The following is a 24,597-nucleotide window of genomic DNA, read 5'->3' as shown; positions in this document are numbered from 1 at the left end:
GTGCATCTTCATTCGCAACCCTCTCCCAACGTATGCACGCACTGGCGCACTCCCTCAGACACGTTTGCTTACAACAGCAAAATGCTTGAAATCCATGACAGGCAGTGGGAGAGGGGTGTAGAATCTGAATTTAGCCTACGACCCCAGTACAATTACTATTGCAGTAGTATGGGGACCACTGCTGCCATCTAGTGGTTAATACTACCTTAGCCTACGACCCCAGTACAATTATCATTGCAGTAGTATGGGGACCACTGCTGCCATCTAGCGGTTAATACTACCAGGCTTGGAAAAACAGCTCCTATATAAGTTTGGGGAGTTGTTGCTTGTACTTTAAAACACTGCAGCAATATTTAGTGGTCATTCGTTGTGTTCTGCTATATATACAGATAGTGGATGGAGGTGTCTGTTGAGTGATCTGATTTTAAAGGGGGATACCTAGTCAGTTGTACAACTGAATGCGTTCAACTGAAATTTAACCCAACCCCTCTGAAACAGAGAGGTGCGGGGGACTGCCATAATCGACATTCACGTCTTCGGCGCTCGGGGAACAGTAAGAGCAGCATCGGGTGGTTGTGATAGCACAACACAGTTATTGTTTACAAGAGAACTTGACTTGTTCTATTCTATTCAGAGGGGTAGAAAGGAAATATTTAATTCATTGACAAAACACTCGCTAGTGGCTAGTTTACATTGGCTACGCTACGGGTTGAGCAGTCAGACAACTACAGCCATCTCAAACAAATGATCACTTTGAATATGTCCTATTTCCATAAACATCATTTGAGATGCCTGTATTTCTCTGTCACATTCAAATGTCACTCACGCACACACAGTCGCGCACGCACGCACACACACACACAATGAATTATGTGGGGCCGCAGGTAGGCTAGTAGTTAGTTAACCCACTGTTCCTAGGCCGTCATTGTAATTAAGAATTGGTTCTTAACTGACTTGCCTAGTTACATTTAAAAAATGTCTGAACCGGACACACCTTTTTCATTTGATACTGCAACGACCCTGGGTTTCTAAGCGCGGAAATCGACTCTCTGCTTTTGCGGCACAGTCGATAGCGCGCCGGACCTCGGGTTCGAAGGTCGAGGGTTCGAGACCTGCTCTCTGCCTGTTTCATCACAATACTACAAATACAAGTCCAGGGAATGAATATGCTTAATTGGTATCGTAGCCAACGGGAGAGTTTTGAGCTGTTTATATGGGCTACACTGCAGTAAGGGTATTTTCAGAATCAATGCATAAGCCAAACAATAAATGAGACGTTTCTGGTAGCTTCTAAAACCTTTGTTGGTTTGAATGTTTACAAATTTGCCATCAACAACAGAAAAAAAATAAGTGGGTTGGCCTCTTTAGTATTCTAAAATGAGTCATATAACACACGATAAAGAGAATAACAATGTTGGGGGTAATTTGTCCCATACTTTTTTTAATTGCCTTTTTGGAACTGCGACCCCAAGACAAGTCGCCGCGTTGTATTCTGGGAACACACAGTAGATGCAAGATGGCGGCGAGCAGGAGACTGCACAAGGTAAATATCATGATAACTCTATTTTCATACATCTATCCATAATTTTTTAAAAGTCAGAATGGTCTATCTAAGGGCTTGGTCATTATTCAGTACGACTCAGTCACGATATCTTATTGTTGTCCTAAATTGTATTTGATCCAGAAGTGTTGGAAGTCCCGCTAAAGGCGAGAAGACAGTCTCTTTCACAAACTAGGCCAGCGAGCATAAAACCGGTTAGGAAAGCACCGGCAGGGCCAGAGAAGATTGAGAGACCGGGAACAGCAGGGAAACTAGTCTGCGACGTTGCTTGCTCATGCTTAGTATTGACACCAATCTCCGGAAAATGTACAAACAACATTTACACCGATCAATTTCTGTGTATTATAACCGCGCGATGGCTACTATCGTAGCTAACTAGTTAACTATTTCCTTTACGGAGCTGTCCTGGGTTTTTTTTATGGCTCCTGGTTTTAGATTAGCTAGATAACTAGTAGTTACCCAACTAACTAAATGGAGAAATTATATTTCGTATTATTTGTGACTCACACGATGCACAACCTCATTGTCTCGATGTTTTAAAGGGTTAAAAACTAACATTGAAACCGATCAATTTATGTTTTATCACAACCTTGTGATGGCTAGAAATACCGCGTAGTGAGTTATTTCCGTAACAGATCTGCCTACGCTGTTTGCTACTTTAGGTTAGCTAGTAGCTACCCAAAATTGCCTCACCTACATGGGAAATGATGTTTCGCCTTATTTTGTGACTCACACGAAGCACAACCTCACTGTCCCGTTGTTTTAAAGGGTTATCAAGGGCTCGGTCATCATTCAGTACAACTCAGACACTATCTTATTATCGTCCTAAACTGCACCATGACATGAGTCAATTATTCAAGTTACCCGGTTTATACATGCGACTTATCCAGAGCTTAGCTAACTAGCAAACAGTAACCATTTAAATCAACTGCCAAAGAAAATGCAATCATCTTGGGTTTTGTAACCGCCTGGGTACCACTCCAGTTGTATAGATAGATAGATAGATAGATAGAGCCATAGCTGGCTATCAAGATACACGACGTCATTGTAGAAAACTGCACCGTGACATGAGTCAATTATTTCATGAGCTCATCTTGGTTTGCAGCAGGAAACAAAACCTACATTCATACACTATTATTAGATATTTAAAAAAAAATGTATCTAATAAACAATAAACAAGCAAGCTAAATGAATTCTGTGGACCAAACCAAACATTCATTATTAGTATGTTGTCTGTCCAGACAGTAACATGACAAGCACACAATTGTCTGTCTGGGTTTCAGTTTTGTTTACAATTACAAGACATGTCAATACCAGATGAGCTGTCATTGACTGATACAGATGCCTCACAAGCAGCCACCTCTCAATTTTATTTATTTATTTTATCTGTCTATTTATCTATCTCTCTATTTATTACTTGATTGACATCAGACTCAATGTAGGGATTTCGGAAGGTTACTCAGCCACAATCCTTGGAAGGATTGTACATTACCATCAACAGAGTCGTTGGAGGGGCCTTAACATATCATGATGTTTCTCTCTCTCCTCTTTCAGGAACTTGAAGAGATTCGCAAGTCTGGAATGAAAAACTTCAGAAACATTCAAGTGGATGAATCCAACATACTGACCTGGCAAGGTCTCATTGTCCCTGTAAGTGGTCTTATTCTCGTCATTGATTCATGGCTTCACAATTCTCTCATGTAGACTATTACATCACAGAAGTCTCTATGTTCTGGTTCTAGAAGGACTATTACATCACAGAAGTCTCTATGTTCTGGTTCTAAAAGGACTATTACATCACAGAAGTCTCTATGTTCTGGTTCTAGAAGGACTATTACATCACAGAAGTCTCTATGTTCTGGTTCTAGAAGGACTATTACATCACAGAAGTCTCTATGTTCTGGTTCTAGAAGGACTATTACATCACAGAAGTCTCTATGTTCTGGTTCTAGTAGGACTATTACATCACAGACGTCTCTATGTTCTGGTTCTAGAAGGACTATTACATCACAGAAGTCTCTATGTTCTGGTTCTAGAAGGACTATTACACCACAGAAGTCTCCATGTTCTGGTTCTAGAAGGACTATTACATCACAGAAGTCTCTGTGTTCTGGTTCTAGAAGGACTATTACATCACACTGTTACATGTATTAAATGTCATAACACAGTCATAAGAGATGCTCCTTGGATATGGTCATTGTCACACTAACTAACCATGGTTTATTTTCTACACGTTACTCCTCCAGGACAACGCTCCTTATGACAAGGGAGCTTTCAGGATTGAATTAATCTTCCCCGCCGAGTACCCCTTCAAGCCCCCCAAGATCACGTTCAAGACGAAGATCTACCACCCCAACATCGACGAGAAGGGACAGGTGTGTCTGCCTGTCATTAGCGCAGAGAACTGGAAACCAGCAACCAAAACTGACCAAGGTGGGTCTCACACACACACACACCTCTATAATTTGCATATAATGTAAATTATGCTGCAATACTTACATTATTATATTTCTGTACCTTTTTTTATATAGGCAGGTCAGTTAAGAACAAATTCTTATTTACAATAACGGCCTACCGGGGACCAGTGGGTTAACTGCCTGATTTTTACCTTGTCAGCTCAGGGATTCGGTCCAGCAACCTTTCGGTTACTGGACCAATGCTCTAACCACTAGGCTACCTGCCAACCCAAATGATACACTGACACAATACACTGACTCTGACATGATACCGTACCACTGATTGATACCCTGACGCTTGCATGACACGCTGTCATGATACCCTGACGCCGGGCGTGATAACCTGACGCTGGCATGATACCCTGACGCTGGGCGTGATACCCTGGCGCTGGGCGTGATACCCTGACGCTGGCATGATACCCTGACGCTGGGCGTGATAACCTGACGCTGGGCGTGATACCCTGGCGCTGGGCGTGATAACCTGACGCTGGGCGTGATACCCTGACGCTGGGCGTGATACCCTGGCGCTGGGCGTGATAACCTGACGCTGGGCGTGATAACCTGACGCTGGGCGTGATACCCTGGCGCTGGGCGTGATACCCTGGCGCTGGGCGTGATACCCTGGCGCTGGGCGTGATACCCTGACGCTGGGCGTGATACCCTGGCGCTGGGCGTGATAACCTGACGCTGGGAGTGATAACCTGACGCTGGGAGTGATAACCTGATGCTGGGTGTGATACACTGGCATGATAAACTAGGCATGATAACCTGACGCTGGGAGTGATAACCTGACGCTGGGAGTGATAACCTGACGCTGGGAGTGATAACCTGACGCTGGGAGTGATAACCTGATGCTGGGTGTGATACACTGGCATGATAAACTAGGCATGATACCCTGACGCTGGCATGATACCCTGATGCTGGCATGATACGCTGTCATGACAACCTGACGCTGGGCGTGATAGCCTGACGCTGGCATGATACACTGACACTGGGCATGATACCCTGACGCTGGGTGTGATACACTGGCATGATACCCTGACACTGGCATGATACCCTGACGCTGGGCGCTGGTATGATACCCTGACGCTGGGTGTGATACCATGGCGTGATACCCTGACGCTGGGCGCTGGTATGATACCCTGACGCTGGGTGTGATACCATGGCATGATACCCTGACGCTGGGCGTGATACCATGGCATGATACCCTGACGCTGGGCGTGATACCATGGCATGATACCCTGACGCTGGGCGTGATACCATGGCATGATACCCTGACGCTGGGCGTGATACCATGGCATGATACCCTGACGCTGGGCGTGATACCATGGCATGATACGCTGGGCGTGATACCATGGCATGATATGCTGGGCGTGATACCATGGCATGATACGCTGGGTGTGATACCATGGCATGATACGCTGGGCGTGATACCATGGCATGATACCCTGACGCTGGGCGTGATACACTGGGCATGATACCCTGACTCTGGGCGTGATACCATGGCATGATACCCTGACTCTGGGCGTGATACCATGGCATGATACCCTGACGCTGGGCATGATACCATGGTATGATACCCTGACTCTGGGCGTGATACCATGGCATGATACCCTGACGCTGGGCGTGATACCATGGCATGATACCCTGACGCTGGGCGTGATACCATGGCATGATACCCTGACGCTGGGCGTGATACCATGGCATGATACCCTGACGCTGGGCGTGATACCATGGCATGATACCCTGACGCTGGGCGTGATACCATGGCATGATACCCTGACGCTGGGCGTGATACCATGGCATGATACCCTGACGCTGGGCGTGATACCATGACATGATACCCTGACGCTGGGCGTGATACCATGACATGATACCCTGACGCTGGACAGTAGAACCTGATCAAATGACTGAAGTGAAAGAGAAAGGGAGCATGAATCAGTCAAGTATTCTACTTCAATGTCGTGGCTCATTTTCCTTTGTGTGTCAGTTTAATTGTTGAACTTTCTGCTGAAGTAGTAATTTGCTTCTTTAGTCAAAAAGGAAAAATAATCTGTTCATTCTGCACTGATTCAGTTTCTGCAATGTCATGATTGGTTGTTTGTCTTATCTATTCTGCAGTAATTCGTGACTGACTGTTTTGTCTATTCTGCAGTAATTCAGTCCCTGATTGCGTTGGTGAACGACCCCCAGCCAGAGCACCCCCTGAGGGCAGACCTAGCAGAAGAATACTCAAAGGACCGGAAAAAATTCTTTAAGAACGCAGAAGAGTTTACAAAGAAACATGGAGAAAAGAGACCAATGGACTGATTACCTGACCAGTTTGTAGCCCTCTCTCTCTCTCTCCTCTCCCCAACTGAAAGTCTCTGTTCTCCTCCCTCCTCTCTGTACCTTCCCCCTCTCTCCTCCCCATCTCCCCACACACACACACACATCATCCTAGCAGCCCGGGAGCAGCCCTAGCCTCACCTCCGCGTGTGGCTGCAGCCCCACCATCTTCGCAGGACTCTGGATCAGACCGGTTTCTCCTCCTGGCGATCGATCGATCGATCCGCTACTAACTTTATACTATTTTCTTAAATTAAAATATGAAAAATGAAAAAGACAAGAAAAAATAAGTGGTTAGAATGTCCATGTTAAATATGGAGAACTAAGGAGGGAAAACAAAATAGAGGGAGAAAAAAAAAATGTTTAAAAAAATTGGGGTGGGGAAAACAAGAAATCACTGCTTGAGTATTGTAGACCTTTCTCCTCACTTCTGGAAGGAGATCTTTCTGACAGAAGGAAAAGTTGTGGTTATCCTTTACTTTCTTTGTTCTGTTCTCTAGTCTCATCTTGTTTTCTATCAACCCTAAATGGCATGTCTTACTGAAACAAACAACCTCTCTCTCATAGCTTGCTAGGCCCTGGAAGTGTGTGCTGAAATGTTTTCCCTTGGACTTCTCTGCTTCTGAAGTTGCACTGTATTCTGTGGAACAAGCCCTCTCTCAGTTGTCCTTCCCCTCGGCTTGAAGCCAGCCCACTGAGCAGACAGACACAAAATGGCCACTGATAATACCCTAATATTGTAATGAATTACAAGTGCAATTGACCGGAGATGATCATCGTTCACACTCCCCTTCACCAGTCCAAAATGTTTTGAAAGATGCCCCTCTTTGCATTAGATGGTCTTATTCTTCCTTCTGGTTCGTTTTTTTTGCTTTATAGGCAGAAGTGCCATTCCGACTTAAAACATCTCCCTCTTGTGTTATAATGTGGTTGTATACCCCCACCCACTGGTTCTACCGTTCCCACCATGCTGTGTGTCTTGGGTTCTAACTTTTCTCCTATACACATTTTAGATACCAGTTTGCCATCTCAAGACAGTGGGAGGTAGAAATAGTAGTGACACCGTACAGTTTGTTTCCTGTAAAAAGCTCTGCAGTGGCCACACAACATTTACTGAGATACAGCTTCTAAAGCCAGGGCATGTATACTTCCTTTGCAGAGCTGTTGTCAAGGAAGTGAGTTTGTGTTTATACAGGACCTCCCACCCCCCCACTTAATATCAACCAATCAGGTCAATGCGGAGCTATAAGGAACTGTTACAACATTTGGGTGGCGCGCGGTGAATGCGGTGTGGAGCTCAATTTGGCCTCTGCGTGGCTCCACAATTGCATCACACCCTCCATACAGCGCCTCCGACCATCTTTTCGGAATCAAGCATAAATTGGCTTTAAGTCTGCTCTCCTGTCTGCTCATGGTCACACGCAAAATCAGAACCCCACCTTTGTCACACGCAAAATCAGAACCCCACCTCCTTTCTCTCTCTCTCTCTCTCTCTCTCTCTCTCTCTCTCTCTACATAAAAATAATCTTAGCACCGCAAACCAAATCTCGTGTCATCGCGAGAGACTTGACATGAATATATCAAATCAGTGGCCGATATATCCACTGTAACAAGGGACTTAGTGAACTGTCTGTCGGGGCAATGCCAGGTGGAGTCTAAAGACCGGGTTGGGGCGAAAATGGCACCCTATTCCTTACATAGTGCTGTACTTGTAACCATAACCCTGTGTGTCCTGGTCATCAGTAGTGCGCTATATATGGAATAAGATGCTATTTCAAACACAGACTGGTTTTGAACAGAGACGCACAGAGACTGTTATAACAGGCGCCTTTATATTGAGCTGGGAGAGGGCTGTCTCTTATTGTTTATATTGAGCTGGGAGAGGGCTGTCTCTCTAATTGTCTGTCTGCCAGTAGGGTGTAAAACAGGACAGGGGACTGGAGCAGTGTAACAGCTGTGTGATTTGGTCCAATGTTTCATAATAAAGATGGCTAACCATTTGGTCTCATTGTCTGGGTGAATGGATGCTTTGGGAGTGTGATTTACGTATCGTTTTACAGGGATAGTGCCAGGTTTAACCAGCCGGCTCATTTTTCATCTGCAGTCCCAGCCAGGATATACTGTAGATGTGAAGGGGGAAAGGCGCGAGTGTCACCACTCGCAGCAACAGATAACGAGTGAAGTCTCCGGTCTGAGTGAATGTGTTTGAATTCAGGATCTAGACGTGAAACAGAAAGTTTTCGGTAAGAATGACATCACGCAAAGGTATTCAACTATAGATTATGAGTGAAATCTCCATGATAGTAGTGTCTTGTCTATTTCACATCCAGAAACAATGGACATAGCACAAAGTTGGAGCTTACATTAACATCGGTGGCCCGAAGAGGCAAACAAGAAGTGTGGTGTGTAGCAACACCGCCGACCACTAGAGGGCGCCGTACTCACAACTCCATAGGACACCACCCAGTTCAGCTTCTACATCTAACTTTTTTTTAAATAACACAAACCTGAGCCAAATACTAGGTGAAACTTTTCAGCAGTGATGTGATGTCTAAGGCTATTGATTGGTTAGATGAAGAAGAATGTTTATGGTAGATGACTTCCTGAAACACCTGCAGTGTGATTGGCAACAATCGCGTAACCTAGGAGATTTATTCTGTACTAGAGCCCTGCCTGCTTATCACTGTAGCTTACTTTCATACCCACAGACAAAGTTTGCATTCCAAGTAAATTCCATATGAAGTGAACAACTTTTGACCAGATGTACATTTACTATGTTATGTCTACCCCTGAGACCAGATGGGCTCTAACTAGGGAATAGTAGTTGTCCATAGGAAATGGGGTTCCATTTGAGATGCAGAGGCTCACCTCCCTCTGAAGAGTATCCCACAAAGCAGGTTTAAGGAGCAACCTGGACTCAGGGGTAGACGTAACATAGTACACGTAAATCAGGGACTCTCCAATTAGTTTATTTTTGATTATTTATCCATTATTTTACCAGGTAAGTTGACTGAGAACACATTCTCATTTGCAGCAACGACCTGGGGAATAGTTACAGGGGAGAGGAGGGGGATGAATGAGCCAATTGTAAACTGGGGATTATTAGGTGACCGTGATGGTTTGAGGGCCAGATTGGGAATTTAGCCAGGACACAGGGGTTAACACCCCTACTCTTACGATAAGTGCCATGGGATCTTTAATGACCAGGACACCCGTCCCATCCGAAAGACGGCACCCAACACAGGGCAATATCCCCAATCACTGCCCTGGGGCATTGGGATATTTTTTTAGACCAGAGGAAAGAGTGCCTCCTACTGGCCCTCCAACACCACTTCCAGCAGCATCTGGTCTCCCATCCAGGAACTGACCAAGACCAACCCTGCTTAGCTTCAGAAGCAAGCAGGGTTGTATGCAGGGTGGTATGATTTGCTACGTTTCATATGGTATGTATTCATTTGTGGATGTCCTTCCATTCAGCCACAAGAACATTAGTCAGGTCAGGCACTGATGTTGGGCCATTAGGCCTGGCTCGCAGTTGGCGTACCAATTCATCCCAAAGGTGTTCGATAGGGTTGAGGTCAGGGCTCTGTGCAGGACAGTCATGCTTCCACACTGATCTTGACAAACCATTTATGTATGAACCTCGCTTTGTGCTCGGGGGCATTGTTATGCTGAAACAGGAACGGCCCTTCTCCAAACTGTTGCCACAAAGTTGGAAGCACAGAATCATCTAGAATGTCATTGTATGTTGTAGCATTAAGATCTCCCTTCACTGGAACTAATTATTTCTCATCCACCAAACTTTACAGTTTGCACCATGCATTGGGGCAGGTAGTGTTCTCCTGGCATCCGCCAAACCCAGATTTGTCCGTCAGACTGCCAGATGGTGGAGCATCATTCATCACTCCAGAGAACGCGTTTCCAGTCCAATGGCAGCGAGCGTCACACCACTCCAGCTGAACCTTTGCATGGTGATCTTAGGCTTGTGTGCGGCTGCCCAGCCATGTTAACCCATTTCATGAAGCTCCCGGTGAACACCTCTTGTGCTGACGTTGCTTCCAAAAGCAATTTGGAACTTGGTATTGAGTGTTGTAATCGAGGACAGACAATTTTTAGGCTCTACACACTTTCTGTGAGCATGTGTTGCCTACCACCTCGTGGCTGAGCCGTTGTTGCTCCTAGACGTTTCCACTTCACAATAGCGCCTCACAATCAGCACACATACAGTAGCACTGCCATCTTCCTATTTTACCACTTCACCTAATATTTCCCGGATATTACTTTTCTGACCCTCCCTTTTCTCTTTATTTTCAACTCTCCATTTCACAGCTTTTCTCTTATTGAATTAAACTCAGACATTGTCCTTTTTTTCTCCTCCATGGAATAACATACATTTTTTTCTGCCCGTTCCCAAAATCATTTGCCGATTGGCTGCAAGGCTATTTGGCGAGCCTACAGTTATCGAGCATCCATGCGCTAGCCTATAGCCAAAAGTAATTACATTAAACAATCTCAATGTAGCCAACAGATTTAAGTTGCACAATAATATATTTCTTAAGGTATTGTTCTCTCTTTATTCAACCCGCCCTTCATACACACAATAATATTTCATGACCCTAAACCCGCCACCCACGGATATTAACTGCAGGGACTGGGGGTTGTGAGTCAACCCGTGCATCACTCGGGAAATCAGATTAGAAAATTCCTAATAAGACTCTTTTAGTCATCACCTTTGTGCGCAAAACATCCATTGAATTAGTCAATTAATTGCTGAGGCCAAATTTCACTCACTGCTAAAGATATGAAACAATTTATATTCATCCAATGTCTACAATGTTTTTCCATGCCGTGGTACACTGCTCCCTGTGCACACTGAGTGCTAGTGCGCATGTGATAATGGTCTTTATAAACTGGCTGGTTGGTTCGAGCCCTGAATGCTGATTGGTTGACAGCTGTGGTATATCAGACTTTATACCACGGGTATGACAAAACATGTATTTTTTACTGTTCTAATTAGTTGGTAACTAGTTTATAATAGCAATAAGTCACCTGGGGGGTGGGGGGGAGGGTTGTGGCATACGGCCAATATATCAAGGCCAAGGGCTGTTCTTATGCATGACACAACGCTGTGTTTGGCCATATACCACACCCCTCCGTGCCTTATTGCTTAAGTATAAACCGGATGCAACCTGGATATTGATTTTCATGAGTAAGAGTATGCGAACGTGAGTAGATTACCTTTAAAATAGTAGTCGAACATCTTGGACGCGTTCTCCATTATAATATCTCAGTGGGTTCTACTTGGGACGCGGAACGTGTGACTGGAATAATAGCGACGGGGAAAAAACGGTGCTTGTGAAAAACCAAAGACGGCAATAATGATACGTTTATTTTATTTTTTTTCATTAGAGGGCCCTAAAAAGCACTTCATACCATGGTCTGCTGAATTTACACAATAGCTTTTGTTTGATTTTGACACAAATGAAAATGTGGCGGCACTGACTCGTCCATGGATTGATGTTTCAGTATTTTGTCAATGAAGAGGTCGGTGTTCAACTAGCCATGGGTGACATGAGTAGCTCTAGCTTGCTTCGTAGGATAACCCCCCCCCCCCCCCCCAGCTGCTTCTGCGTAACCCCAAAGTCTCTTTACAGGGTCTGTGTGTAGCTAAATGACTCCGTTTGAATTTACTTTTGAGTCCATTAATATTGGGTGCATTGACTTTACTTACGTTGCTTTTTGGTTGGAAAAACGATTTTCATATACTGTGATTAAAAGTGATTGAGGGGTTACTCGTCGGAACCAACCAAGTAAATAACAACAACAACAAAAACGTTGTAAGACATGATACTACCGAGTCCTGACTCACCTTTTAGTAACCCCCCCCCCCCCCCCCCCACCGTAGCAGATGAGTCCTGTAACGCTTCAAAACGTAGGAAACCCTCATTTCAAACCAAAATACTTCATGCAAGAATGAGGTTCTGTCACATTTCATTTATTCATACAGCCATCATAGTCAGTTGGGCATTTCAGACCATTCTGCTTCTTGTGATATCCTAAGAACATCATTAAATAAATAGTGTGACACAAATTAAGAAATATATACAGGATTGTTCTTTTAAAACAAGGACATTAAAGACCTAGATAGACTACATGGCCATGTTTAAAATATAATATGCTATAGGCAAGCCCTATTTGGGCCATGCTCTTTTGGCAGTTACTCTTCTGTTGACACCTTCTTGTGTGATCAGCTGATTTTTGAGGTTCGCTTTGGGATGAGAGAGAGCATAGTGATTTTTGTGCTTGTCTCTCTCACCTGAGATGATTGGAAAACAACTGCCTTGTCTGCAATAAACACTGTCAAAAAATAGGATTGTGCTTCACAGAAAATAGTGGCGCCGCCTGGTGGTTTGGAGGTAAGGTTGCACCAATGAAAGAGCAGCAGAGGAGTCCAATTCCAATATCTACCCAAGCTTATCACTCAGAATGAAGCAATGTATTGGAAATGTGTTCTAAATACTCAGAACAAAGCCATTAGAGGGGGCCGGTGGGAGGAGCTATAGGAGGACGGGCTCATTGTAATGGTTGGAATGGAATAATGGAATGGTACCGAACACATCAAACATATAGAATCCAGGTTTGATTCCATTCTATTCCGGCCATTACAACGAGCCTGTCCTCCTATAGCTCCTCCCACCGGCATCGGGAAGCCATGTATTGGATAGATAGTGTGGCAGTAAGTGTGGATATTGGAATGTGACCCCTGAGTGGGGGACTCAGAGGTAGGATCACAAAACTTTCCCAAAATGCTCTGGGTTTAAAAAAAAAAATCCCATTTGGAGAATTCTGGGAATAAGCAGCAATCTTCAAACCTGTAATTCTTCAATTGAGATTTATGAAACACCAGATAAAAGTTTTGGGAATTCAACAACCCTACCCCTGAGGGCGAGGGGTGTAGGGGCCTCAGAGGTCCCTGAAGGCACAGAGTTGGACTCTCTCCTGGGTGTAGAAGGCCAGTAGGGCTGGGTCCTTCAGGGTGGTCAACTCCTGCTGCCTGTCAGCCGACTGGGCGAAGTCGTCCGGCCCCTCCCCACACCCGCCCTCCTGGGGGTGGCTGGGGTACCCAGGGTGCACCATGAGCTCTGCCGTCAGCACGGGCTGCTCCGTGGTGTTTGTCCTGTTTTTACTTTCACCCCCAGGGGGCGACAGTGAGACATTCAGGTCTCGTTCCAGGGCATGGCTGAAGGCTCGTCGGAGGTTGGGGACCGACATGTTGTGACCCATGGTGGTCAAACCTAGATAGACATCAGGCCATCTGAGAGAGAGAGAGAGAGACAGAGAGAGAGAGACAGAGAGAGAGAGACAGAGAGAGAGAGACAGAGAGAGAGAGACAGAGAGAGAGACAGAGACAGAGAGAGAGAGAGAGACAGAGAGAGAGAGACAGAGAGAGAGAGACAGAGAGAGAGAGAGAGAGAGAGAGAGAGAGAGACAGAGAGAGACAGAGAGAGACAGAGAGAGAGAGAGAGAGAGACAGAGACAGAGAGAGAGAGAGAGAGAGACAGAGAGAGAGAGAGAGAGAGAGAGAGAGAGAGAGAGAGAGAGATGCAATAAAAATGAAATTATTCAAAATCAACATCCCAATTAGAATTTGGACTAAAATATTTGACAGTGTAATCCTACCAATAGCACTTTATGGAAGTGAGGTTTGGGGGCCACTCAATAAACTGGATTTTAAAATGTGGGACAAACATCCAATTGAAACCCTACATGCAGAATTCTGTCGGAAAATTCTACAAGTCCAGAGAAATACACCAACTAATGCATGTAGGGCAGAATTGGGCCGTTTTCCAGTAATAATGAAAATACAGAAAAGATCATTAAAATTTTGGCTACATCTAAATTCAAGTCCAAATTCGAGTCTGCAATTTAAAGCACTTCAAGCCCAAGAGCTGAGCCCAGAAACGAGCCCTCTCAGTCAGCTGGTGTTGGACCTCACCAATCAAGCTGACACCAGCACTGCTTCAAAAGAAAGAATTCCAATAAACAAAATCATGAACCAATCAAAGGAATCATACTTACAATACTGGAAAAACGAAACAAAATCCCAAAGCCGACTAAATTGCTATCTGACCCTAAACAGAGAATATGAATTGGCTGATTATCTCTACTCTGTCAGAGATACGAAGCAGAGACAGATCCTTACCAAGTACAGGCTGAGTGACCACCGATTGGCAATAGAAACCGGCAGACATAAAAAGACATGGCTACCCAAAGAAGAGCGTGTATGTGGTCACTGCATGACAGGGGAGGTAGAGACAGAGATGCACTTTCTCCTTTACTGTGATAAATATTCCTCACAAAGAGATTCATTATTCACAGAAATGACTACATATATTCCACATTTTTACAAATTGAACCCAGAGGAAAAACTAAGAATACTCATGGGCGAAGGAGCAATGGCTCCTCTTGCAGCCAAATATGTATTTTCCTGCCATAGCCTGAGGGACACTGAATAATAACATCTGCATAGTAAACAGTAACTTACTTATTATTACTATTATTGTTATTACTATAATTATTAATGTTTACTGTAGACTGTTACCATTTTATTGTATTTATTTTTGTATTATTATTTACTACCATTTTATATTATTATTTGCTATCATTTACAATTTTGTTACAATGTATATTGTATACATTGTTGCTTTGGCAATATTGACACAATGTTTTTCATGCCAATAAAGCAGCTTGAATTTGAATTTGAATTTGAGAGAGAGAGAGAGAGAGAGAGAGAGAGAGAGAGACAGAGACAGAGACAGAGACAGAGAGAGACAGAGAGAGACAGAGAGAGAGAGAGAGACAGAGAGAGACAGAGAGAGAGAGAGAGAGAGACAGAGAGAGAGAGAGAGAGAGAGAGAGAGAGAGAGAGAGAGAGAGAGAGAGAGAGAGAGAGAGAGAGAGAGAGAGAGAGGATAGAAGAGGAAGGTAATTTTCAGCTCATGGAAATATTAAACTTTTAACCGTACCCGAGAGAAACAAAAACACTATCCTCTCATTGCATGATTGAAGTCCCCAGGACGACTGAGACGAACAGGAAAATAATATCACCATATGTGCCTCAAGGTAATCTTCAAGTGTCTAGTCTAAAAGGAACATGCCACCTCTCTAATACCGTACCGGGCTTTACTGTAAACAGTGTGGATCAATGAAGAGATTCTCATGACATTCTACAGGGATTTCAGCGCGTCTCCTACCTGATGCCATGTCGTCTGAACACGGGGATAGACTGCAGAGCGTCCTTCTCTACCTGCATGTAGAAGTCTCTGAGGACAGGGGACAGCCAGGGACACGAGTGTAGCCCACGCTCCACAGGAACACGTGTGTAGGAGATCCCACAGTCAGACAGCACCTGGGCAAACACCTCGCACACCTCTGACACACACGCAATGTTGTTGTCATGTCGTGTAGCTACCATGTTGTTGTCATGTCGTGTTGCTACCATGTTGTTGTCTTGTTGTGTTGCTGTCTCTCTTTATGTAGTGTTGTCTCTCCTTATGTAGTGTTGTGTTGTCTCTCTTTATGTAGTGTTGTCTCTCCTTATGTAGTGTTGTCTCTCCTTATGTAGTGTTGTCTCTCCTTATGTAGTGTTGTGTTGTCTCTCTTTATGTAGTGTTGTGTTGTCTCTCTTTATGTAGTGTTGTCTCTCTATGTAGTGTTGTCTCTCTATGTAGTGTTGTCTCTCTATGTAGTGTTGTCTCTCTATGTAGTGTTGTCTCTCTATGTAGTGTTGTCTCTCTTTATGTAGTGTAGTGTTGTCTCTCTTTATGTAGTGTTGTGGTGTCTCTCTTTATGTAGTGTTGTGTTGTCTCTCTTTATGTAGTGTTGTCTCTCTTTATGTAGTGTTGTCTCTCTTTATGTAGTGTTGTCTCTCTATGTAGTGTTGTCTCTCTATGTAGTGTTGTCTCTCTTTATGTAGTGTTGTCTCTCTATGTTGTGTTGTCTCTCTATGTTGTGTTGTCTCTCTTTATGTAGTGTTGTGTTGTCTCTCTTTATGTAGTGTAGTGTTGTCTCTCTTTATGTAGTGTTGTGTTGTCTCTCTTTATGTAGTGTTGTGTTGTCTCTCTTTATGTAGTGTTGTGTTGTCTCTCTTTATGTAGTGTTGTCTCTCTTTATGTAGCGTTGTGTTCTCTCTTTATGTAGCGTTGTGTTCTCTCTTTATGTAGTGTTGTGTTGTCTCTCTTTATGTAGTGTTGTGTTGTCTCTCTTTATGTAGTGCTGTGTTGTCTCAGGTCTCTCTTTATGTAGTGTTGTGTTGTCTCTCTGTGTAGTGTTGTGTTGTCTCTCTTTACGCAGTGTTGTGTTGTCTCTCTTTATGTAGTGTTGTGTTGTCTCTCTTTATGTAGTGTTGTGTTGTCTCTCTGTATGTAGTGTTGTGTTGTCTCTCTTTATGTAGTGTTGTGTTGTCTCTCTTTACGCAGTGTTGTGTTGTCTCTCTTTACGCAGTGTTGTGTTGTCTCTCTTTATGTAGTGTTGTGTTGTCTCTCTTTATGTAGTGTTGTGTTGTGTTGTTGTCTTAGGTCTCTCTTTACGCAGTGTTGTGTTGTCTCTCTTGTCGTGATGTGTGTTTTGTCCTGTATTTATATATATTTATGTATAATCCCAGCCTCCGGCCCCGCAGGAGGCCTTTTGCCTTTTGGTTGGCCGTCGTTGTAAATGAGAATTTGTTCTTAACTGACTTGCTTGGTTAAATGAAGGTTAAATAAAAAAAATTAAAAAAATAGGCACACACGTAAATCAGATAGGCAACCATTTCCGATTCAGATTTGTCAAGCATTAAAATGACAATCACAATTTTAACCATCAGTTATATTTTAATCATGAGATATAACCATTTACTACTGCTCTATTAACTAATTAATAGTCTATAAACTACCTTTAAACCGAGAGTATCAAGTGTCACCAATGCCCTTATGACAACGACGTGGTCAAAAGCCACACATATTCAAATGAAGAAAAAAAAAGGAATTACCACCACTAGTGGTTAAATAAACGAGTTTTATTAAACCAGCAGTGGTAACCTCATTTAAAACTGAAGGCGGGGCCCTTTCCCCTCCTTGCCCTGTAAACAACGGTTCATGTATTCATCTCCATTAGATCACCTAACAACCATTTAACAAAACCACATGATTCTGTGACTCATCGTGTGATGTAAAAATAAACCCGGGGTCATGTGCTTCATGACAATGAAGAGGAAGAGTTCCGCGGTGTCATCAGAGTGTTCTCAGTAGAGTATGTCAGTCAGAGGGGGAAGACGTGGTTGAGGTTCAGAGTATGTCAGTCAGAGGGAAGATGTGGTTGAGGTTCAGAGTATGTCAGTCAGAGGGGGAAGACGTGGTTGAGGTTCAGAGTATGTCAGTCAGAGGGGGAGATGTGGTTGAGGTTCAGAGTATGTCAGTCAGAGGGGGAAGACGTGGTGGAGGTTCAGAGTATGTCAGTCAGAGGGGGAAGATGTGGTTGAGGTTCAGAGTATGTCAGTCAGAGGGGGAAGACGTGGTTGAGGTTCAGAGTATGTCAGTCAGAGGGGGAAGACGTGGTTGAAGTTCAGATGAATGAACATTGGTGAACACACACGCACAGTCCTATTGGGTAAGACCTCTCACAATAAAATGTTTTTCGCAATGAGCATAAGAACACACACACAGACCTTTCTAGTGGTTTTATGACATCATACCTGGCAACACATGAATGTGTTGGTGCCCATCCATGTGACAGGGCAGATAACCCATCAGCTCTCCAAACAGCCTCACCTGAGCCCTCAGCTCCAGCTCCACCTGACACACACACACACACAGAAACACACACACAATGTGAAAGTACACACCTGAAAGATAACCATGTGCCACAGAGAGAGTGCAAATATACCATTGGGGCGGCAGGGTAGCCTAGTGGTTAGGAGCGCAAGTTCAAATCCCAGAGCTGACAAGGTACAAATCTGTCATTCTGCCCCTAAACAGGCAGTTAACCCACTGTTCGTAGGCCGTCATTGAAAATAAGAATTTGTTCTTCACTGACTTGCCTAGTAAAATAAAGGTAAAATACATTTTTTTAAATCCAGTTTGAGGGACAAATACACCCCCTAGGGATAGTGTACAGCTAAAACACACACACCTGACGAGGAACAAACACACACCCTCCACAAAACAGAAGGGGGGAAAAAAAACGCTAAAACTGTTCCCGGTGGATCGGGAACGAACACCTGAGTTCCACATATGAAAAACAGGGAGTTGAATCAGAATATTAAGGAAAACTTGATCCTGCTTTGGTTTACTGTAAAGTCTAAGGCCTCAAGCACTTAAAAAAAGACCAGGTACTCCTGAGTATATTTCTTTGTAAATCATCAGACAGTTGGATAAGTCAACATGGTGGGTGAATTTTTTGAAAGCCTCTTATATGGCATATTGACGTATGGTGTATATTGTCACAGCTGTGCTGTGGGCCAGTTAAACAACATAGCAGCAACAGTGGCTCTTCACCTCGTCCGTCCCCATCCAAACGCATACATGCTCACGTTTACACCCTCCTTTCTATCCTGTGTCTCTTCCCAACTCCTGTACAGTCTCTTCCCAACTCCTGTACAGTCTCTTCCCAACTCCTCTTCAGTCTCTTCCCAACTCCTCTTCAGTCTCTTCCCAACTCCTCTTCAGTCTCTTCCCAACTCCTCTTCAGTCTCTTCCCAACTCCTCTTCAGTCTCTTCCCAACTCCTCTTCAGTCTCTTCCCAACTCCTCTTCAGTCTCTTCCCAACTCCTCTTCAGTCTCTTCCCAACTCCTCTTCAGTCTCTTCCCAACTCCTCTTCAGTCTCTTCCCAACTCCTCTTCAGTCTCTTCCCAACTCCTCTTCAGTCTCTTCCCAACTCCTCTACAGTCTCTTCCCAACTCCTGTACAGTCTCTTCCCAACTCCTGTACAGTCTCTTCCCAACTCCTGTACAGTCTCTTCCCAACTCCTGTACAGTCTCTTCCCAACTCCTGTACAGTCTCTTCCCAACTCCTGTACAGTCTCTTCCCAACTCCTGTACAGTCTCTTCCCAACTCCTGTACAGTCTCTTCCCAACTCCTCTTCAGTCTCTTCCCAACTCCTCTTCAGTCTCTTCCCAACTCCTCTTCAGTCTCTTCCCAACTCCTCTTCAGTCTCTTCCCAACTCCTCTTCAGTCTCTTCCCAACTCCTGTTCAGTCTCTTCCCAACTCCTGTTCAGTCTCTTCCCAACTCCTGTTTAGTCTCTTCCCAACTCCTGTTTAGTCTCTTCCCAACTCCTGTTCAGTCTCTTCCCAACTCCTGTTCAGTCTCTTCCCAACTCCTGTTCAGTCTCATTACAACTCAATGTGACCAAGATCTCCACACACACACTAGTTGACCTAACCCTCTTCCAAAAGATGCTGTGCTTACATCACAGACAATACAAGATGCAACTTCCCTAACCACCACCGTATCCATCACAGAAGATATCAGTGCCAGTATTCATGAAGAGCACAGATCTCAGGTCAGTTTTGCCTTTTAGATTCTAATGAAGGTGCGAGGTAGCCTGGTATCCAGGACCTGTTGTGCTAACGTCCCACTCCTTGTATTCTGTGTTTAGCATGACAAGGAGAGGAATGATATCTCATAAACAGACTGGTACCCAGGCTGGGTAAAAGGGTGCCTTGATCCTAGATAAGCAGTCCTACTCGGAGACTCTTTTTGAATACGGATCCTGATCAGTGTGGGCTAAGCTGCAATAGAACTATTATGCTGTAAAAACAGGTGACTGCTGTTTTACAGCATAATAGAAATCAGAGAGAATTCATTTGATTCAACTAGGTAGGTTATTAAACAACACTCTCTCAGATCACACTCTGATAGCTAACCCGCTATTAAACAACACTCTCTCAGATCACACTCTGATAGCTAACCTGCTATTAAACAACACTCTCTCAGATCACACTCTGATAGCTAACCCGCTATTAAACAATAGTCTCTCAGATCACACTCTGATAGCTAACCCGCTATTAAACAACACTATCAGATCACACTCTGATAGCTAACCTGCTATTAAACAACACTATCAGATCACACTCTGATAGCTAACCCGCTATTAAACAATAGTCTCTCAGATCACACTCTGATAGCTAACCCGCTATTAAACAACACTATCAGATCACACTCTGATAGCTAACCCGCTATTAAACAACACTTGAGTGAGTCTGGTCTGAAGCTCAACGCCTGTTTTTGTTCAACATACATTTTAAAGTGGAACAAATCTAAGTCTCAGCATCACTCTGTTACCGTGGAAATGGGCGAATATGAAAAAGTAAAAATGCCTGCCCTACCTCAACTATGTTGTTAAGAAGGAAGCCTACCTCTGTCATGTTGACCAGGCCACTTTGTAATGCCTTTCTGAAACCCATCTTCCCATGGAAGAATCCATCCTTGTTGAGGAGAGTGGAGCCCCGTTTCAGACCCTGGCTGACTGGTAGACCCTCTGAGAGGTTGGCATGGAGGCCGATGGGAATGTGATGTCTACGGAGGAAGATATCGGGGAAATTAGGGGTCAGTTTTCCGGACTCAAGGTAAGCCTGGTCTTTGTGACTAAGGAAACATGATCAATAGAGAGTTAACTGAAAGTGCTTTTTATTCCTGGGCTAGGATTTCTATGGATACGGGAAACCAGTCCCTATAGCGTCTGACATCATAGATGGGAATTGCCAAACAATAATATGAGCTGGTACATGCTAAAGCAAGAGAAGAACACTGATTGGACAAAATACAGGAAATATGAGGTTTCAAATGTATAACACCTTTCCTGATTCTATGAATTATTCAATACACAATAAATAAAAACACAAGTGAAAGTGAAGTGAATGTCACCTATCAGGAAGTTACTGTATTTTTAAACCGAATAATTTAATCGGGACTATCTAAAAAAAAAAAATGTTTTTAAATTAAAAAAAAGATTAATTAAAAAAAAATAATAAACAAACCACTTCAATACAAGTGACTTTTCGTAACAGGTTAAGAGAGCATTTCTGCTAACCCGAACCCTTTTCCTAACCTAATTCTCATAAATTGCTAGGTGAATTATCCCAACCTGCAGTATAAATTCTCCTAACCTGCTATGAAAAAGTCATAGCTGCATGGAAGTGTTGTGTTTTAAGGGCATCTTGTACGTTTTCAGTAGGCTATTAAACATCCTATTAGCTATGGACGTAAACATTGTACTTTACTACTTACCTTTTGGCCAGCTCTGTCGCTTCTTTCGCCGAGGAGGCGTTAACCAGAAGGGACACATTAGAAATGCCCCCGGCTTGGAAACAATCCACTATCCCCTGGTTCCTTTTTGGACAGTACCCAAAATCATCTCCTGTCACCACCAGCTTGACTTTGGGTTGAGGCATTATCGCTGGACGCTGATGGAAAAAGTGACACAGCACAGGAGATACACACACTGGTTGAATCAACGTTGTTTACACGTAATTTCAACGAAATTGCGTTGAACCAACGTGGAATATGCGTTGAATTGACGTCTGTGCCTAGCGGGACTTTGTTTCCACGTTGCGCCCAGCACTGAGCTGCAACAATGTTAAGGATGTTCAATTCACCAGCTTGTGACACATCAGCGGTGGACTCTAGATATTTATTTAACGTGATCGTCTCGTGAACATGGTAGATAAGACAATGTCAGGCACGAGAACACAAACTAATGTTCCCTGTTCGAAGTGGAAATCTGATCAAAGCTTATATTCTATGTCGAATAAGAACTGTCAAATTCCTCCTCTATGATTTGAGTCAGCGAATCAGATCATTTGTAAACCCGGATTAGAAAAAAAACATGTTGCTTGCCCTCTTTTGATCGATCTTTGTATAGATCCACAAAAGCCTGTCCTGGTGATAGCCGATTGCCTCTATAAACTGTGTTTCCAGCTAGCAGGAGCCAGCTAGTTGTCAACCCAACACACAGGAAGGCAACTCAACTCATTAGTGGAAAACACAGTCACAATGGTCACTTTTATTGCCTAATCTTAAAGAGGCGATCGCCATAGTATACCTAGAAATGTATGGACGTTTAAGAAATAGGCCTACAATTTACACTTGTTTCAACGAATGGGAGACTATAATGCAAACAAGCATCATCTATTTAGAATATGCGAGGAGGTTATAACTGCAATCTGCCTCTCTTTCAGTAGCATACATAACATACAATAATAGATAATGGAATCAAATCGAATTGATCCACAGCCTATATGTCATATAGGCTCTAAAGGGTGAAAAGACGCGTCTTACCCATTTTCAAGACACGTGTTTGTCCATTTATGTCCCGAAGCCGGAGAGTCAAAACGAGAACAAATACCAAGCTCTTCCGACTGACTCAAAACTGCAATGAAATCCGTAACCTACTTTTTCGGATTAACGCAACCTCTAGTGGATTGAAATGGTATTTTATGTGACGTGTGTGTATAGAAGCAATGACGTGTATGATCCCTAGATGATTTACAGGGGCCGTTGTTTTGAAGCCAGCGCAGCCATCTGGGTACACCTCCATTGTAAAAAAATATATTTTGGAAGCTGTATATTTATAAATGCATTTATAAATGTCTAGATTTGTTTTTGACACGTCTATTCTATTACAGACACATTCATACACACTTGTACATTATATTATGTGAGCTAAACATAAGAAAATATATAGACAAAAAATCCTGCTTCCGGGAATTGTGTACAGATCCTTGTGACATTTGGCCGTTCATTATCATGCTGAAACATGAGGTGATGGCGGCGGATGAATGGCACGACAATGGGCCTCAGGATCTCGTCAGGGTATCTCTGTGCATTCAAATTGCCATCTATAAAATGCAATTGTGTTTGTTGTCTGGTAGCTTATGCCTGTCCATACTATAACCCCACCGCCACCATGGGGCACTCTGTTCACAACGTTTAACGTCAGCAAACCGCTCGCCAGTGTAACGGATGTAAAATGGCTAGCTTAGTTAGCGGTGCGCGCTAAATAGCGTTTCAATTGGTGACGTCACTTGCTCTGAGACCTTGAAGGAGTAGTTCCCCTTGCTCTGCAAGGGCCGTGGCTTTTGTGGAGCGATGGGTAACGATGCTTCGAGGGTGACTGTTGAAGTGTGCAGAGGGTCCCTGGTTCGCGGCCGGGTATGGGCGAGGGGACGGTCTAAAGTTATACTGTTACACCCACATTAAGCTATACACATGGACTGCGGTTATGAGGCCGGTTGGACGTACTGCCAAATTCTCTAAAACTATGTTGGAGGCGGCTTATGGTAGAGAAATTTAAATTACATTCTCTGGTAATAGCTCCGCTGGACATTCCTGCAGTCAGCATGCCAATTGGACACTCCCTCAAAACTTGAGCCATCTGTGGCATTGTGTTGTGTGACAAAACTGCATATTTTAGAGGGGCCTTTTATTTATTGGTCCCAGCACAAGGTGCACCTATGTAAGGATCATCATCAGGTGGATGGATTATCTTGGAAAAATGAGAAATACTCACTAACAGGGATGTAAATACATGTGTGCACAACATTTGAGAGAAATAAGCTTTTTGTGTTTTATTTCAGCTCATGAAACATGGGAATCAACATGTTGCGTTCATTACAGTGCATTCGGGAAAGTATTCAGACCCCTTCACTTTTTCCACGTTTTGTTACGGGACAGCCTTGTGCGAAAACGGTATTAAATTGTTTGTTGTTTTTGTCATCAATATCTACCCACTACACACCCACTGTATTTTAGATCGGTGTATTTCTCTCTGTAGCCTACCACATCGGGGAGGATGGGCTTGTGGTAGTGGCTGGAGCAGAATCAGTGGAATGGTATAAACTGCATCAAACACATGGTTTCCATGGTTTCCATGTGTTTTGATGCCGTTCCATTTGCTCCGTTCCAGACATTGTTATGAGCCGTCCTCCAATCAGCAGCCTCCTGAGTTAAAGCCTACATGTGGTTTTCATTTAGTTTGAGGAGAAGAATAAAATATTCGGCACAATGTCGCATAGCTATTGGAGTAAATAACTATGTGTAAATCATTTGCCCTATTCAATCAAGGCATGCAATTCGGTGGTCTAAAAAAATACTTTTAGCCTTTTCCTAGTCAAAGGGCCTACTCATCAAACACAGACTGATCATCACATAAAACATTCATGAATGGTAGTAAGACCTATCTCCTTACTGCGCCAGGCTCTTGTGAAACCTTTCT

The 24,597-nt window shown here is 43.7% G+C and overlaps 2 protein-coding genes across 2 annotated transcripts; one reads left to right on the top strand and one right to left on the bottom strand.

The window, feature by feature from the left end:
• Positions 1-1,458: 1,458 nt before the first annotated feature.
• Positions 1,459-8,348, top strand: ube2l3b (ubiquitin-conjugating enzyme E2L 3b). Its single transcript, XM_036979292.1, has 4 exons — positions 1,459-1,543; positions 3,116-3,211; positions 3,808-3,994; positions 6,173-8,348. Exons 1-4 carry the CDS (start codon positions 1,517-1,519, stop codon positions 6,325-6,327), a joined length of 465 nt encoding a protein of 154 aa, XP_036835187.1. The 5' UTR covers positions 1,459-1,516; the 3' UTR covers positions 6,328-8,348.
• A 4,819-nt stretch (positions 8,349-13,167) lies between these two features.
• ydjc (YdjC chitooligosaccharide deacetylase homolog) lies at positions 13,168-22,808 on the bottom strand. Its single transcript, XM_021605152.2, has 6 exons — positions 22,662-22,808; positions 21,612-21,787; positions 20,741-20,900; positions 18,077-18,176; positions 15,600-15,777; positions 13,168-13,660 (listed from the first exon to the last, which is right to left on the bottom strand). The coding sequence occupies exons 2-6, from the start codon at positions 21,773-21,775 to the stop codon at positions 13,309-13,311; spliced, it is 954 nt and encodes a 317-aa protein (XP_021460827.2). The 5' UTR covers positions 21,776-21,787; positions 22,662-22,808; the 3' UTR covers positions 13,168-13,308.
• Between the last annotated feature and the right edge of the window lie 1,789 nt (positions 22,809-24,597).

The sequence above is a fragment of the Oncorhynchus mykiss genome, chromosome 6 (assembly GCF_013265735.2).
Source record: "Oncorhynchus mykiss isolate Arlee chromosome 6, USDA_OmykA_1.1, whole genome shotgun sequence".
NCBI lineage: Eukaryota > Metazoa > Chordata > Actinopteri > Salmoniformes > Salmonidae > Oncorhynchus > Oncorhynchus mykiss.
The sequence above is the reverse complement of the archived record's forward strand: the minus strand, read 5'-3'. Positions and strand labels throughout refer to the sequence as shown.

Excerpts from the sequence above, each read along its gene's own strand:
- ube2l3b (XM_036979292.1), top strand. The coding sequence starts at position 1,517 with ATGGCGGCGAGCAGGAGACTGCACAAG. Across the intron at positions 1,544-3,115 it reads CGAGCAGGAGACTGCACAAG|GAACTTGAAGAGATTCGCAA; the intron begins GTAAATATCATG and ends CTCCTCTTTCAG. Across the intron at positions 3,212-3,807 it reads GGCAAGGTCTCATTGTCCCT|GACAACGCTCCTTATGACAA; the intron begins GTAAGTGGTCTT and ends TTACTCCTCCAG.
- ydjc (XM_021605152.2), bottom strand. The coding sequence starts at position 21,775 with ATGCCTCAACCCAAAGTCAAGCTGGTGGTGACAGGAGATGATTTTGGG. Across the intron at positions 20,901-21,611 it reads GCGACAGAGCTGGCCAAAAG|ACATCACATTCCCATCGGCC; the intron begins GTAAGTAGTAAA and ends CTTCCTCCGTAG. Across the intron at positions 18,177-20,740 it reads GCCTGGTCAACATGACAGAG|GTGGAGCTGGAGCTGAGGGC; the intron begins GTAGGCTTCCTT and ends TGTGTGTGTCAG.